Raw genomic sequence first — 16,541 nt, 5'->3', positions numbered from 1 at the left:
ACAGGAACAGGTCCTGCTCCCAGGACACAAGGACCAAAGTTTCAGCTGAATTAGTTTCTCCTCATGTCATCCAAACTTTCTACCTTCACAGAAACAGCATCCCAGCCTTGCAGAATAGGCATCACCATGTGACATTAAACAGTGACCTCTCTTGCTAACTCCAAGACACTGTTCAAGTGCATAGAAGAATGTGATCATGCTGCAAAAACGTAAGAGTGAAAGAACTAGGAACAACAGTGACTTTTTGCAGGTAACATAAGTCGCCTCCTTCAACTGCTTCCTTTTTCTAAATCTTATGTTGTGTAGTCTACTTCTAGAAAAGAAATTTCAATATCTTCCAAGTTGTAATGGTAGGTTTCCTACAGCAGCCTTTTATAGAAATAGAAGATTCTACACTACAATTTTTCACCCAACACAAACATGAAAATCTAACAAAACTACTGTTCACATAACCATCACCTTCCTTCTGGCTTCCACATGTAGGCACTATCCTACATTCTTTTTTATTTGGATGAATAAAAAAATTAAGAAAAAGGTGAAAAGCTCACCATTGCTGAACATTTCATCATCTGTAAGCTGCCCATCCTTAGCATAAAGGACCCCAAATTTAAAATTCACAGATCCCTGAGAAATAAAACCAAATATTATATGATAAACAGGCAATCAAACAAAAGACCTAAAATAACGTTTTCTCTAAGGACTTTTATATACATACCTTTGTATACATCCTACACATGGGAATACACATTTCATGCCAACTCCATTACATGCTCAAGTAGCGGATATCTAATAATTTACCTTTGACCATAGATTATGAATTTTATGATATACTAAGTTGGTGATCTATTAATATGATATATTAAGTTGGTGCTTTAAATTATTTTTGATCTCATATGTTGCAAAGAAATACTACATTTTTTTACTGCAATAAGCAATTGATTTCTAAGTTGTCACAAGCATGTCAGTGCAAATATTTCAAATACAAAGCTGTATTCATTGAACAGATCCGTGAGCTAGGAGTGGTAAGTTTACATTTACCTCTTGCTCTTCAAGCACCAATAAATCCTGTAAACAAAACAGTATCTTTAGTATTAAAGACGACACAAATAAAACTGTAACATCCTCGTATATTTAAGTTTTGTTTTGAAGTGGCCAGTTCAACTGACAAAGACAGTTTACTTTGTAGTATCATGTAACCCTACTCATCGTTACTATCCTGCTACTGAAAGAAATAAACTAGTAGCATTTATACTTAATGGCTTATTTTTCCAGAAAATAATAAACAACCAAACAAAAAAAGAAGTCACCTCCTACCTTTTGTATCTCAGGATGAAAAATTTCCCTCGGGCTCTTCTCAAATTTGTCAAGACTCATAGCACTGAAATGCAAATGAAATACTGCTTTATAGAAGGGCAAGTATACATTTTAACATTAAACCACTAACTGTTCGCAGTTAGAACTGGTTACAAACGGAATTGTTCAAAGAGCCTCTCTTACATGGAATGTTTTGTGGAATAGCCATTACTTTCCCACAATACTAACCTCCAAGACTTCCTAAACTTCTTTTGGATTTTAAAACCAGAAATTAGTAAGACCCTGCAGGGAGATCAGGTTTAAATGTACTATATTTACTTATAAAGCACAGAGCTTTATTCATCACCCTTCACTTCAGCTTTACACATAACCATTGTGAGCATTTTAGGAGGGCTCAATAACCTATTCTATTTTGTAAGCTTTTCTTCTCTCTTCTAAAATAATTCAAGGCAAGTCAAATGAAAAACAAGCAGTTCAGCATCAAATTCACGTGCCAAAGATCCACAAACAGAACAGAAAAAAGTATTTAAATAAGAAGCAAGATCAACTGCCTCAATAAACAGAAATATCTAATTTATAGCATTTTTTTCCTAACTCATGTTTCTGCATTTACTATTATTTTTGCCCATTTTTTTTCCCCAGCATTAATTTATAGAACTGCGCAGCACGTCAGAGTGCCGAATGCAGTCTGGAATGCAGACTGTCTGGCACATAATGAACTAAGAGGGAGGTCAAATCTGATGCACCTTTCCATCATTGCTTATGTTAGATCACAATGCAGATAGGATTTGCTTTAGTTCCTTTTGAAAAAGATTAAAATGTTCCAATTAATTTAGAAAAAAAACAGGTTTATTAATGTTACCAAAATTCTTTGAGACAGTCTGTACCTAGATCCACACTGGCTGTGAACAGAGTGAAGTGTCAAAGGAATATCAATCAGGCCTGAGGGAAGGGCTCAAGAACCGTAAAAGCAAAAGAATAGTCAAGGAAGAGATTTTAAGCCAAGCCCAAGTGGGAAAAAGGAGATGACATTTATCCAGCTGATCGCAAGTGGCACAGACCCTGGAAGAAGTGGGGAACAAGGTCTGAAACAAGCCTGCATTTTCCTCTGTAAAATACTGGAGCACCACAGGATGGAACATGAGGGTGTTTCAGCAAAAGAGTCATGACCCTAGCTAACAGACAAAAAAGTTTCTCCACTCTGGGATGCCTGACCGAAAATGTAGATGCGGGTGAGAGTGGAGGGAGAGCCTGGGTTAGAAAAGGATGTTAGGAAGAGATATTGCAGCAACTGGTGGGCAGACATGGAAGATCAGGTGCTTATGCAGGTACAGCATACAGTACCGACAACTAGGAACACTATTCAAGCCAGTGCTGTAGGAGTTAGAAAAGGGGACTTAGCTCCTATCAATGAAGAAGATGAAAGAGATCTGAAGTGTTTTCAACTCACCATCTTGACACTGCAAACCAGAGCCACAGCCCCGGAAAGCAGAACCAAGAAGTGAGGGTCAATGGCCTGCTAGCCTCTCTGGCAAATTCAGTGGTCTAGGACCTCTCAGAAATCTTGTAGCTGTAGGAAAATCCAGATCTGGTGGTACTGACTTCACAACACATGCCCTGTTCCCAGAATTCTCTCACATCAGCACTGGCAGTGTTATCCAGTGGACCAGCTTCAACCAAGCAAGAGACATTTGCTCATACTCTGTACAGATCAAAGGTTTTGAAGACCTGCAGACTGCCCATTTATCTGGTACACACTACGTGTTCAGTCAACGAAGGCACTTTTTATGGGTTTCTAGAGAAGGTAAAATCCTTACAGAAGATGCATTTGAAGACATTGTCAGTGAGGTATTTGAGAAAACACACCACATGATTAGATCATAAAGACTGCAGATTAAATTTGACTGAACACTTTGCAAACAGATGCTCTGACATTTCAGCTGATTACAATGTTGAAAGAAATGGAAATGGTGTTGGGCTTGCTCACTTTATATTCTCTTCTGCCACAAAAGAGGCAGGACAGAGTACGAGCATGCCCGTACAGACTCTGGCTGGAGGAAGGAATTTTCTTGGCTTCACTGACAGTGTGTATAACGCACCCATAGTGAGATTTACATGGAGACAATCAACTGAAGAAATAATTCTTGGTTTCTTCCCTGTTTGCTTCCTCCTGATAGGGCCACATAATAACCACCTCTCTAGTCAAAATCTGCTGTTCCTTAGGTCTGTTTATTGTCTATCTAATTTAAAAAGATATTTCTTCTCAACCACTGCACTTCCACTTAGCACTTGCTTTCCAATTAACTTCAAAATAGTCCCTCTGCTGAAGAAAAAGTGCTAAGAATTTTTCTCCATTTTGTCACTTTGTCTATTCCAGAACAGGCTTTAAAATCACTTTTTGCTGCCTTCAATGATGAAGATTCATAAACCTGCTTTTACTATTTTTGTAAATCTATCATGAAAACCATACAATACAAGCCCTGACTTACAGGAAAAGGCATACAGACAAATATCTTAACTGGTAACTTATTTGTAAATACATACCTTAATATAGATTTCACTGATAATGTTTTTGTGGGACTATAAGGGAGACACATTTTCTGAGTACCCTAAAAAGAAAAAAAGCTAGGAGATATTACAGGACATACTGACTTTTTCTGTATATTCAAATAGGAATATTAATACAAACAATTAAATAAAAAAACAAAGAACAAAACCATGCTAGTTTTATTTAGCCATATTTACTACTGGTTTGGGGGACCAAAAAAAAAAAAAAAAAGGAAAAACTGAATGTGAGAAGTCATGGATGGTGCAAAAGTATTTTTTACTTAGTTTTGACTACCTTGGCATGTGGTATGAGGGCTGCTGAAACTAGCAGATGTTACAAACTATTTCTTTAAAAAAAAAAAAAAAAAAAAAAGTGAACCATGCATGTGTACAGGACATTTACAAGGAATTTTATCCAATTCCTTGGATAAAAGGCTCTTATGGAATGTTAAGTGAAAAAAAAAAATGCATTAAACAATACTAGTGAAACCAGTATCACACCTGCCTATTTTCTTAACGTTGTATACGAAAATCCTAAAAGCAGTACAAAGTCATTGCCTAAATGCATCACAGGACACAATCAAGAACCATTTAGGCAACATTTCTAAAAATAACACAGAGTTGCAGGTCAGAACAATTAAAAAATACCTGGCAACACAGATTTCTGTCAGAAAGTTTAGTATAATGTTATGTACAAAGCTAGTTTAGTTTTATCTGCTATAGTAGAATTATATGTTCTTACTGTAGAAAATGAAAAATATGTATTAAATACTGAAATTCTGAAGAAAGCAAAAAAGTGTATGAGAAACATATCCAAAGCAAACAAAAAAAAAAGTCAGAGCAGCAATTAAATATTTGTTTCTTACTGTTTTTCTCCAAAGTATTGAATGGTATTGAGGAACACGCTGATTATTTTGGTCAGACAGTACAACAGACAGAAAGAAAGGGTTCTTCTCTGCATCTGTACCTACATAATTTTGATGAACTGTTAGGGAAAAACAAGAAGCATTATCAACCGTAAAGAAGACACGCACACCCGCGCACAGAGACATGCGTATAGGTATATAAATATATGCATTCATATGTAAAAATATATACTTATCTACATAAATAACTATGTATTTACATACAGATGTGTTAAAAAAAAACACAAGAGATAGCTACAGCCTTCAAGGCCAAGAACGGTTTCAAAACACCCCTTTTTGGTAGCAGGGGTTCTGCTGCTTAGAGAAAGCCATCCTCTGTCTTCAGGTTAAAAATACATGAAACAAGAACTTGTTTTCTGTACAGGACAGAAAATGTATTAATAATAAATTAATACCATACTTTTTTCCATATTTAAATAGTAGCAATTCAAAGCCACATTGCATTTTCATTCATCAAAACTTCAATCCATTCACAAAAACATAATTACCTTTCCCTAAAAAATATTTGAAATACCATCTTGTATGATACTCTGGGTTTTCCAAATGCACATCCGTTCTGTGCCATGTACCTGGAGTGTAGTCTGTATTCTGAAATAGAATTGTAAGACTGTTAGATCAAATGCTGAGTGAAAAAAAAGGAGAACATAATATAGGCAAAAGCCAATCAAGATTGGCTGATGCACCAGAAGAGTTTTAGCTGTATACTGCTTTTTAAAAAACAAAGAATTATTCTGAAGTCAGTTGTTGTGCAGCTGAAATTAAAATTTCTCCCTCTCCTCTTCTTTTTTCCCCTCTTTTCCTTCTAAGTAACTACAGTCTTTTCCTATTGTACCACCATTACAGGTAATAGCTTAGTATTCCACTGACAAGAAGACATTTCAATGTGGAATTTGAAGACCAGTGTTTTTAAAACTTAAAAATAAATAAATTAATAAACAGAATTCTGCCTCCAGGTTTCATTTTCTCAGTTCTTCACAAAATAATTGTCAAGGACTCCTTGCTAGACCAGAGCATGCTCTGGAAGTTCTTCAGTGTTGTTTCTGCATAGGCTGGTTAAGGTAAATTCCCAAGCATCCCTCAAGTCCTTTTCCACTAAGAATTAACATATGCAGAGAAAAAGCCATTCTCCATATCCATTCACCATATGGCCATTCATCACCCACTCAGAGAATCTTTCTGTGATACAAGCTAATCAGCTTTTGAACTGCATGAAACTGAACTAAAAAAGACAGTGTACAGAACATGACCCCACAGACAATCTATGCAGAATAGTTAGATTGCTTTAAACTCTGCACTTAGTGCTGATGCAAACAGATGAACAGTAATAGTTTACTGTTAATATTTATTAGTTCAATACAAGCTTACAATATGAGGTCTTCTTTCTTTAAATATTAAGACAATATTTACAGCTGAAAAAGTTTTGCAAAGGAACATAAAAAATGAAGATAAGTAGAAACCTAAGTGTCACTGCAATGGCTGCAGGGACACACTGCGAGTTTAACAGCACAGGAATCTAGAGGGAATGACTCTCTCAGGCTCCACTCAGCTTCTTTATCTCTTATTTAAAGATAAGCATAGCTGCCAAAAGACAATTAAGGGCGGAAAAAATGAAGCTATAACCTCATTGCACCAAGGAATAAACTTAAAAGCATAAAGGTCAGCTTGAACATAGGAGTATCACCAGGACACCAATATAAAGTGATGAACTAGAGACTGTGAAGTGTTATTCAGAGGATAAGATAGGTATTTTTCTTCTAACATGATCAGGTGAGCAAAATGTTACCAAAACTGAACGAAATACCAGCTTTTCCCTCAAAAAATTAAATTGTCAGATTGCATATTCTTGAAAGAAGAGCTAAGCTAGACTTCGGGGGAAAAAAAAACCACCATCTTCCTCCTCTTAGATTTTTACATTATCATATTATTTAGCATTTTTCAAGTCCTCTTCCTTAGCAATTGACTGCAAATACATCTTTCAGTGGTGAAGAATAACTGAAGCTGAATTATTTTTTTCAGCTTTCTACAAGAATCTTTAGCCACTTACCTCACCAGAGGAGCCGTTTTCCACGCGGAACCGTCCAGCTCTTTGAATGGCTCCATCAGCATCACTAGATATAAGCTATGAGAGAGTTTAAAATAGAGGTTCTAGTTCCAAAAATGCCCATATGATCAGCAATCAAAGCTTACTACGTTTTCTTCTTCTCCCAGGCATCATATGACTACCCACAGAGAAGAGATCAGCACAGCTATTACTAATCTGAGTACAGGTTTGCAATGACCCAATTATAACTCTAAGGAGGCATGAGCAGGAGAGCCATTCACTCTTTTGGTAGATCCCAATACTAATCAGAAATTCTCCTGGCTCAGATTTTGGTTGCACCAACACGCAGAATGCCTACAGAGGGACTCGTCCGCTTTCCCGAAATTTATCTTGAAGCGTGCTCCTTTCAAAACAATAGGTCTTACAGACATGACGATTCTTGTCCTCTCAGCCTTGCAAAGTCTAAAACTCTACTTGTTTGTACATCAAAAGATAAAAAGACACACTTTCATAAAATACTAGCAGAATTTTAAGAAAAACAATCAAAAGACAAGACCTTTTCTGTGAGCTTACTGTGACTTTATAATTACCAATAAATTTTTCTTTTCCAGCAAAAGAATCTAAGTACTAGTAATGAAAGAGCCTCTTAGCAGAAAGCAGTGGAATATACGGAAAGAAAAAAAAAAAAAAAAAACAACCAAAAAACTGGTGTTCTGGCAATGCAACTTCCAGCAACTAAGCCACCAATTTACACCCAATTTACATATCTATTAATAAATACATTATCCAAGAACTTTAAATTACAACTATAGCTAGTAGAAAATTAGTGATTTCTTCGCACAGTGAGAGATGGAGTTCAGTTTCTTTACCCCTCCCCACTTCTTCCTATAGTAAGTTTATGTAATTTCATTATGGCCTTGTATATAACATTATTTTAACTGCTGACATACTGCTATTTTCACAGCAGAGAAGAAATTTATATATGAGAAAAAATGAAGCACCAACTTAATCTTTGAATATGAAGACAATGCAGAATAACTGACAGATTTTAGGGAAGTGTTTTCAATATCCTTATTCTGACTAGTTCTTTTAATTTTTAACCCTCTCCCACTACTCTGAGGCATGTACACATAAAATCACATACACACATACATGTACACACATGAGCATGCACACAGTTTTTAACTCATGTAATTGCAAGTACTTCATAAAATACTACCCAAATATTTTGCAATCTTCAGCTTATAAGAGGAAAAAAGGCTCAGTTTCCATCTGGGGGTAAACATGATATTTATATAACACTTCCTGTCCCATTATGATGAAATATTCATAAATAAGGTAGTAAAAAGATTTCCTAGCACAGGTCTAATGTATCTATTCTGAAGCCTCTCTTTATTACCCTGTAACTTTCAAGTCCAGATTAGAAAGCACATTTTCCAAACTAGTTCCAATTTTTTACCTGGAAATGAAAAGAATTTGAGCTCTGCATTACAAGCTGCTAAAATCAAAAGACAGGCTGTGTAAACTTACAAGCTCCACAGATCCGTAATGTTTTCTGCTAAACTCTCCACGTCTGCAACCCAGATCTTCAGAGACAGAGCTGGAACAGAAACGCTTCATCAGTGTACATAAGTCAACTAGCCTTAGATCTCCTGCAACGCTACACCCTGACATTAACAAATAATATTCCTGCTGAACAAGGTTTGCAGTGCCTAAACTCATTACTGCAGGGAACACTCCTTACAACGTGCACAACCTCTAGCAGCCATTGCAGTCTGGATTTCATATTACCCTCAAAGGAAAAGAAATGTCTGTGTCCTGACTGGAAGCAAAAGCTATGATTAAATTAAATATTTAGTCATGTTGTGATCAGAGTTCCAAAGTGGGTGGTGGCTTACAACGATGTTTGAAATCTCCATTTAATCTAAGGGAAGAAAAATCTACAGTAAACTTAAAGCCTCGAATAGGACAACTGCACTATGCTCAATAAGCTCACGCTTAGTATGTTGCTACCGGTTTTGTCAGAAAGTCTTTTTTTAGCCTACACACAAAGAGAAGCTAAACAATTACTTTAATTCAAAAGCATAAGGAAGGAACAGCATTTCATAGGTTTTCCCCCACCAATCTTAACAAAAATAGAATTGTCAAGCAAGCAAAAGTAATCCTAGAATGTGAAGTTCAAAATCTACATGCATTATCACATATAATCTCATACCATCATGTCACATTAAGCACATCACTATGTCCTTCATGAGGTCAAAAGAGATAGCAAACACCTCTTCTAACTATGAACACTAAGCCTTCTGCCTTTGCAGTGGGGATATACATGTTACAAATACAAGCTAAATAAAGATTTAAATGCAAATTTAACATAAACCTTGATTACCCAGTCTGTACCAGGCCTAGCAGCTCAATCCCTCCATCGTATTCCAAACCTACAGTTCACCCTAAAGTCATTTAATTTTAATGGGAAAAAACCAAACAAAACAAAACAACAAGAAACTCTCTATCCAGCAATAAAAGATTAAATTTTCTGAGAATTATCAGTACTGTAAATTGCAATGCTACATTGATAAACAGAAGAAATATCTAAATTTTAATGCAACATCCTCATATGTGCTCCTTGACCGTAGGAGATACTGCAACACTGGACTCCAAAACATTTTAATTTTTAGACAGCTCTTCTATTTGGATTTGTATTTATAAGTACTTAAAATTTATTAAACATGATTCGGATTTCTGAGTTCTGTCCATTTGGATTCCATGTCTTTACCCAAGGAGAAGCAATACAAACAAGACGTATCTAATAAAACTTTAAAAATCACCAAAATAATTCTAGTATTTGCTTCCAGTATGTAAATTATGCAGGAAGGATGAGAACACGACAATAATAGTAATTTTAAACGACCCACACACTGAGGCAAGAATGTTACCTGCTGCAACAACAGAGCTGCCTTTCTAACTTCATGTGAATAAAACCTGCAGATGACACTTGCTTCTGGTAACATATACCCTGTACTTTCTTGGTCAGTTGTCTTTCAGCCAGACCCCTTGCTGCACAAACACATCTATACTGCTTCCTAAGCAAAAATGACCGTATACAGCCACCTTGAGCCCTGAAGGCAGTGAAGCCACAGTCTGTGTTCTGACACCTAAGGGGGCACACGCATACCTGCCACAGCAGCAGTAATACGAGTGACTTGAGGAAAACTGCCTACAAGAACCGAGGTTGATCCACATTAGATGCAATTTTTACAAACTCCAGAACAATCACTCAGTTGGAAGTATCGTGACCTAAACACAAATAAAATTACTTAAGCTTTCAGCTTGTGGTTGCCTGAACAATCAGCTTATGTTTGACTTGGGACAGTTATTAATCTTAACTTTCCTGAGAATCAGCATGAAACACATTCCACGAAAACAGTAAGTTCCCATATCAGGAATCTGCACAGCAGAGATAGATGAAGCCTGTGATACAAGAAGAAATTGGGCTTGGCTCCTGGTCTAAGAGCCCCTGTCATCAAAGCAGCTACAGTTTGATCTTAGTTACGATGTGCTGTTTGTAGACGTAAGTATTTCAGAGCCTTACCATACTTGAGATTTAAAAAAAAAAAAAAAAAAAAAAGTTAAAGCCTGCAGTTCAACAGCTTGTACTCTAATTGAAAGTAACAACAATAACTCCTCCTCTTTCCCCACAGCAGGACAGAAAGTAGCCGGAGACAAAACGAGAAGAGAAACAGTATTAAAAACTTCGAGATACCTAAATTACAAATGAGCCACAACAAGAGTCAATTCCACTAAGTTACTTCAGGTTGCTACCTGAAAAAAGCATGCCCAAAGATGGAATTTTCAAAGTTTGCGGCTGTACATCTCCGTTTCTCTTTTCACATTTGTGACACTGAGAATTTTCAGAGCCTTATCAACTGGACAAAGATGAAACAGTCTTAATGGAGACCAACAGAAGAAACTGTTCTTAAGTCAGGAAGTCTGAGCATCCAGGTTCAAATCTTCAGCGATCACACACCACGAGGACTTCATGTCCAATACTTTTATACACCTACCACTACTGCTGTTGGACCTTTGAGTGAACCTTGCCATGCAATACTGCCACGTTGTTGCACAGAAGTTGTAGTGCGCCACAACACTTACAGCTCCTTCTGAGCCTGCAACACAGAGAAGATGGCCCAGAGTAGTGAAAAGACTGAATGTACCCGTGAGCTGCACATCTCATTCAAAGTGTATTTGGACAGTCTCTCTTCACCCTACTCCTACATACCATTTACAAGGAAATCATGCATATTTTACATTTTATTGCAAATGTATCATCTTCTTCCATCTTTCCATCATGTGAGGGGAAGTATAAAAAAACCTCAAACTTTACCTCAGTATGTTTCGTGGTAAAAAAAAAATGTTGAAGCTATTACTCATGAGTTCTCATCTTTCCTTTCAGAAGAAAACACATGTAAATATGGCTAACAACTTTTCTCTGCAGTTATTAAGACCGGGTAACATAAAAGAAAAGTATTTCAAGTTTAGCATCTCTACCAACAAAAATAAATACATCATTTTCTTTGTGTGCTACTGTTATTCTACAGAATTAATTTTTGTGGCTAGCTGTGCTAGTTGCCTTAGAAACCACTGTAAAAGCAATTTACAATCAATGAACACTTGTCACCGTCAGTACCGGTGGCAGGATGTTATGGAAACAACAGTTGAGAGATTTTGCTGTCGCTGAGCTCTGAAATTCAGTCTTTGATCAAATGAAGAAATGTATGTAAGATGACAATTCAAGGCGTGGGGAGAGAAAAAAAAAAAAAAAAAAAACACAAAGAAAGAAAGAAATCCAACAACAGTCACTAGCACAATAAATCTTTTGAAGTCTTCAGAAAGCCAGGTCACTCTTTTGTGTGTCTGACATCTGGACAACCCCAAACACAAATATAATACGAATTAGAAAGTCACCACAAAAAGCATCTGGCCTGCTGTGCTTTGAACGGAACCACATCCGCCTGGATAATTTTTAGAGACTTTCATCAGTCATGTGATAGCTCCACAAAGCAGGAGAAAAAGCAAGCTGAGGTTTATAAAACTGAACTACTTTCTGCCTTGTGGCAAAGCTAACCTCAAAATGCATGAAACTAGAGGAAAATGCCATCTGGTGAATTACCTGCATGATAAACCCAGGGAGTTATGAAGGCATTTTAGAACTATCTGCATACACACAAACTAAGTCCTACACCTTAATTTGGTGCTATTTCAGCTGAGTGAAAGTCAAACTCTATCAGGAAAAGCATGCTGCGATCCAAGCATATTAATGCAGCAGAGATAACAAAGTCAGTAGCTAACAAAAAGCTTTAAAAAATAAAATACGATGAGAGTATTCAAAACCAAACATTGCATAGCTAAGAAATGGATAGAGGTATACAACACATGAATGGACTAATGTAACAAAATACAGGTTATTGAGTTAAAGGAGGACATGACACGAAAGCCATTAATTCAGAAATACAAAAAGTCAAAATGCGTATTAAGGTATATGCCTGGCAGCCCAGGTAAAGAGCCTGGAAAGTAATGTCCAAAACATGGTGGTAGAATGGTGGCAGACCAGTGTATCTGGTCTGGTCTTAATTAAGCTTAAGATCATTAAGATACATCCCAACAGCAAGTACTGCAGTAACATTTCCCAACCAGAGTCACAACAAAACAAAAGACGAAGTGAGGTGCGGTTTGGGTTGGACCATACAAATCTTTTTTTTCCTCAACATGGAAAAGATGATTGTCCTCCACACTGTCAGGTGTACTCAACACTGCTTCTAGCAAAGCTCTGGAGGCCGATTAGCACAAAGAAAGGTTCACCATAGAGACTCCCTGATGTCCATGAGAGAGAGGATGTTGAAGGAGATCGTCTGATCCACAAACATCGTTTACCTACACTTGAAAATACAAAGCTCTTCACAACTAGTGTGAAGTATACAAAACTCTATTCTCTCTCACACGAATATATCCTCTATTCCAGATTCTCAAAAAAACCTTTTGATCTAAACAACACCAGTATGGTTATTAGGTTGGGGTTTTTTTAGCATTTCCACACTGTCAAGCCCTAAAATAGCTGCCTTTAGGAGACACTCCAACATATGCCAACATTTCACATTTCATCAGCTTTGCTGGCCACAGAATGACAGGGAGCAGGGCTGTTTCAGAGTTCTGTCATTGAAGATAGTAGCCAACAGCAGTACACATAAAATAACAAGGAGGCAGCACTGTCACATTCTGTAAGGAAACTGGCAAAGGCTTTGCACCGTTGTTCATCGGGTCTTGAGAAGAAGAGTTACCGCAATCCCACGGTCACAGACACCTATGGCAACACAGGTGAAAAAGACAGACGTGATATCCATGCATGCCTTTTAAGGTGAACCCACAGGATGCCATTCCAGCCCAAATATCTAAGATCTATCCCTACTAGATGGTATAGAGATTCACAGATACAGCGAGACAGGGTATATTCATCCAATGATGCAGAGAAGAACAGCAAGAGCAAGCAATCTTAATGGGAGAAATAATCTATTTTCTTAGACCACGCAATATAGATGGAAAACACAGACAAGCTTAGGAAAAGCATAAAGAACAGTTTGTGCACCTCAGAGGTTTATGCTCCTATCCTCTCCACAAACTACATTCCAATAATTTAAGGAAATACATTGTCTCGCCAGAAACGACACCCTTTGGTATCAAAAGCATTTTTCCAACACCGCTCTCACTATTTAAAAAATAGGAGTATATCTGAGGAAAATTTTTATTAAAACAATAGTGGTTTAATATTAATATTCTCATTCATTTGTGTCCCAATTCAAAGTACCTAAAACATACCTAATTTTCAAACACACTAGCAGTCCTTTTAAAAATCAGAATTATACCCAATAGCTAATCTCTGCTTCTTCTCAACCTAACTACTTCATATCACACTTCTACTTCACATCATACTTGTCATCTGCTTCGTATCAAGCATTTAAAGCATAATCTCAGACCAACGTAAGTGCTACACAGACAACCTAGCGAAAGTTAAGCATCTTAGCCTGAATTTACGCACAGGTCAGATTTACATTATCGCGCTATTTGCATAAGCGCACATATTCCCCAATGAATTCCAGCCTGCATACCTCTTTGGCTCCCCATTCTTGGTTACCACCAAGATTTGTACTCATCAAATCTCTGATGTATCACATCGTCTAATTTAAAAAATATGCTGTGATTAATGTTACCTTTTCTTATTAATTTTCTTCATTGCACTACATCTTTTCTCAGTCCTGACCTGATCTACATCAGAAAAACACTGTTGCTCCAGTCATGCCAGTTTTAAAATAGTTTTCATCCCATTAAGATGAACTGCCAGCACTGAAATACTTAGGTTAGCTTACCAGTGGCTCAGACCAGTTTGGCTTAATAATTTAAAATTTACTAATATTGCAAAGTGTTTTAATACAGATGAGCCTTTATTCACATGAAAGAAACCTGCTTATACACATTTGTAGAGCACCCAGGGTATACTCCACCTCCCTCTCCTATTTGTTTGGGAACACAGGTGCTGTTGTATAAAGGTACAGTAATAAGGAAGACCTGAGAGGACCAGCTTCCTCCCATTTCAACAGAAGTTGCTACAAACTTTAACAGTCCTGAAAGTTGAACAACAAAGCAAGTTTAAACATATTTGCTAATCCAAATTTAGGCACGTATTTTTAGGATCCTAGTCTCAAATTGCAAATTTTGTCTTTTAGGAGTTTGACACTGGAAAGCACTTTTCTTGGGGGGCGGGGAGGAGTGGCAGAAGGGGGTGAGTTTGCAGATTGCACCTGTGTGATCACAATGACATAGCCTGCATACCTCTTGGGCTCTCCAGTCTCCTTACCACCTAGATCTTTACTTCCCAGTATCCGTTAATCTATTTTCATTGAAGAGGCTGACACAGGTACAAGCGCGCTCAGGGATCTGGTAATTGCAGTTACTATCCCAGCGGTATCTGCTTGCAGGAGCGGAACGCTGAACAAGCTGCGAAATCGGCTCTGAAGACGCTCGTCTGGCTCCGCCCACGCCGCCTGCAGCAGCCCCCGAGGGAGGCGGCTGCAGCTCCGGGACTCCCGCTGCTACACTGCCCGAGGGCCAGCCGCCCCTCCCCGCGGGAGCCTCCAGCGCCGCCGCTCCGGCGGCCCCTCCGGCCCCCTAGCCGGTGGAAGCACAGCACCGCCTCTCCGCCATCGACAGCGCGGGCCCGCACCGCGCCGCGCCCCGCCCGAGCTCGGCCCCCGCCTCCCCGGCTCCGATACCGCTGAGTGAGGCCGAGGAACCGGGCGGAGGCCGCCTCTGCGCTGCTCAGCTCCATGCGGGCGGCCAGCCGGAGGCCTCACCCCTCCAGCGTCGCTCCCGCGGTTCCGTCCCGCGCGGGAGACGCTACGGGAGCTCCGCGCACACATCCCGCTACCCCGGCGCACGGCCGCCGCCCGAGCCCGCGAGCCACTCAGACGCCGCGCCGCCGCCGGGGCCCGCCGGGAGCTGTAGTCCCGGGCTGCGAGCGAGCGGCCCGTCCCTCGCAGCCGGGAGTAGAGCTCCGCGAGGGGACGCGAGCGGTCCTGCGCCCCCACGCAGCGAGGGGCCTCAGCCGGCACCGCCCTGAGGGGCCAGGCCCGGGGCTGCGCCCCCCGCGAACGCCGGCTTGGTAAACGCGGGGAGGTAGGGAAGCTGGCTCCCGTGCAGTCGTTAGCTCGGAGCTGGCTGCTATTAGTAGGAAGGAGCAAAACCCTTTGCCAGCTCTCCATCCACCTGTGGTCTTTGCTGCATTCTAGAAGTCAGGCTTAATGCTACTACTGTTGCATCAGTAAAGCCACATAAAATGTTTTCTGAACCTGCTCGCCTACAGCTCAGAATCTTTAGGAGTGCAGTCGTCTCACAGACTGATATTCTCTGTCATGTTCAATCGCAACTGGCCAGCAGGGTGAACCCTTACCGGGGAAGGAATGACAGCTCAATTCAGTATTATTTCTTTAACAAAGTCGAAAAGTCAGACAACACGTGGGCAGAGCCTTCGTCTTGCTAGCCGGCACCAGCTCACCTCATCGCAATTGAGTCTTAAACGATATCCACCTGTGTGACTTTAAAAGTCTAGCACATAACAAAACAGCAGCACTTTCAGGTGTGTGAAGCTCTTCCCTCTATTTTCTCCTTTTACACAGATAGATATTATTGTTCTCTGCCTTTTCAGGAGGTAAACATAGTCTATGCTTGTTAATGTGAAATAAACCCTGGAGTGAGGTTTGAAGCCCCACATTGAGAATCACAGCATGGCAAGGTGACCTTAAGTATTTTGACTGTGTGAGGACTTTTTTAAAAAAACTTTCCAGTGGGAGTTGAAACCAATATTACAATCAACTATTATGACTAAAGATGAACCAATGTTTTGCTAACATAACAACTTGTATCATGGATAATCATAACTTAGATGACTATATTCAGTTTAGACAAGTTTCTACAAAACATACAAGCAATTGAAATTACTGAAATGAACTGCACTGCATTTCTGTGTACTATTAAATACTGCAGCCATCCATGTAGTAAACTGTAATGAGTTACTATATGATATGTTTGTGTATATATTCTTATCTTTCTTTACAATTATTACAAAATAGTAACTTCACGTAATATACTAAAACTCCTCTTTGAGGTTC

The 16,541-nt window shown here is 39.0% G+C and overlaps 1 protein-coding gene across 1 annotated transcript in view; it reads right to left on the bottom strand.

The window, feature by feature from the left end:
* The window catches only part of GARNL3 (GTPase activating Rap/RanGAP domain like 3), a gene marked incomplete at both ends in the record, with an annotated part of 45,531 nt that extends 30,329 nt beyond the window's left edge, over positions 1-15,202 (bottom strand). Inside the window, 9 exons of the mRNA XM_082327814.1 lie at positions 549-624; positions 1,039-1,065; positions 1,315-1,378; positions 3,859-3,923; positions 4,728-4,846; positions 5,276-5,375; positions 6,832-6,906; positions 8,359-8,428; positions 15,147-15,202. Of these exons, the coding sequence (XP_082183940.1) occupies positions 549-624; positions 1,039-1,065; positions 1,315-1,378; positions 3,859-3,923; positions 4,728-4,846; positions 5,276-5,375; positions 6,832-6,906; positions 8,359-8,428; positions 15,147-15,202 (652 nt within the window). The remainder of the gene's footprint in view (positions 1-548; positions 625-1,038; positions 1,066-1,314; positions 1,379-3,858; positions 3,924-4,727; positions 4,847-5,275; positions 5,376-6,831; positions 6,907-8,358; positions 8,429-15,146) is intronic.
* Positions 15,203-16,541: the final 1,339 nt, after the last annotated feature.

The sequence above is a fragment of the Platalea leucorodia genome, assembly GCF_965183815.1.
Source record: "Platalea leucorodia genome assembly, chromosome: 15".
Classification (NCBI taxonomy): domain Eukaryota; kingdom Metazoa; phylum Chordata; class Aves; order Pelecaniformes; family Threskiornithidae; genus Platalea; species Platalea leucorodia.
The sequence above is the reverse complement of the archived record's forward strand: the minus strand, read 5'-3'. Positions and strand labels throughout refer to the sequence as shown.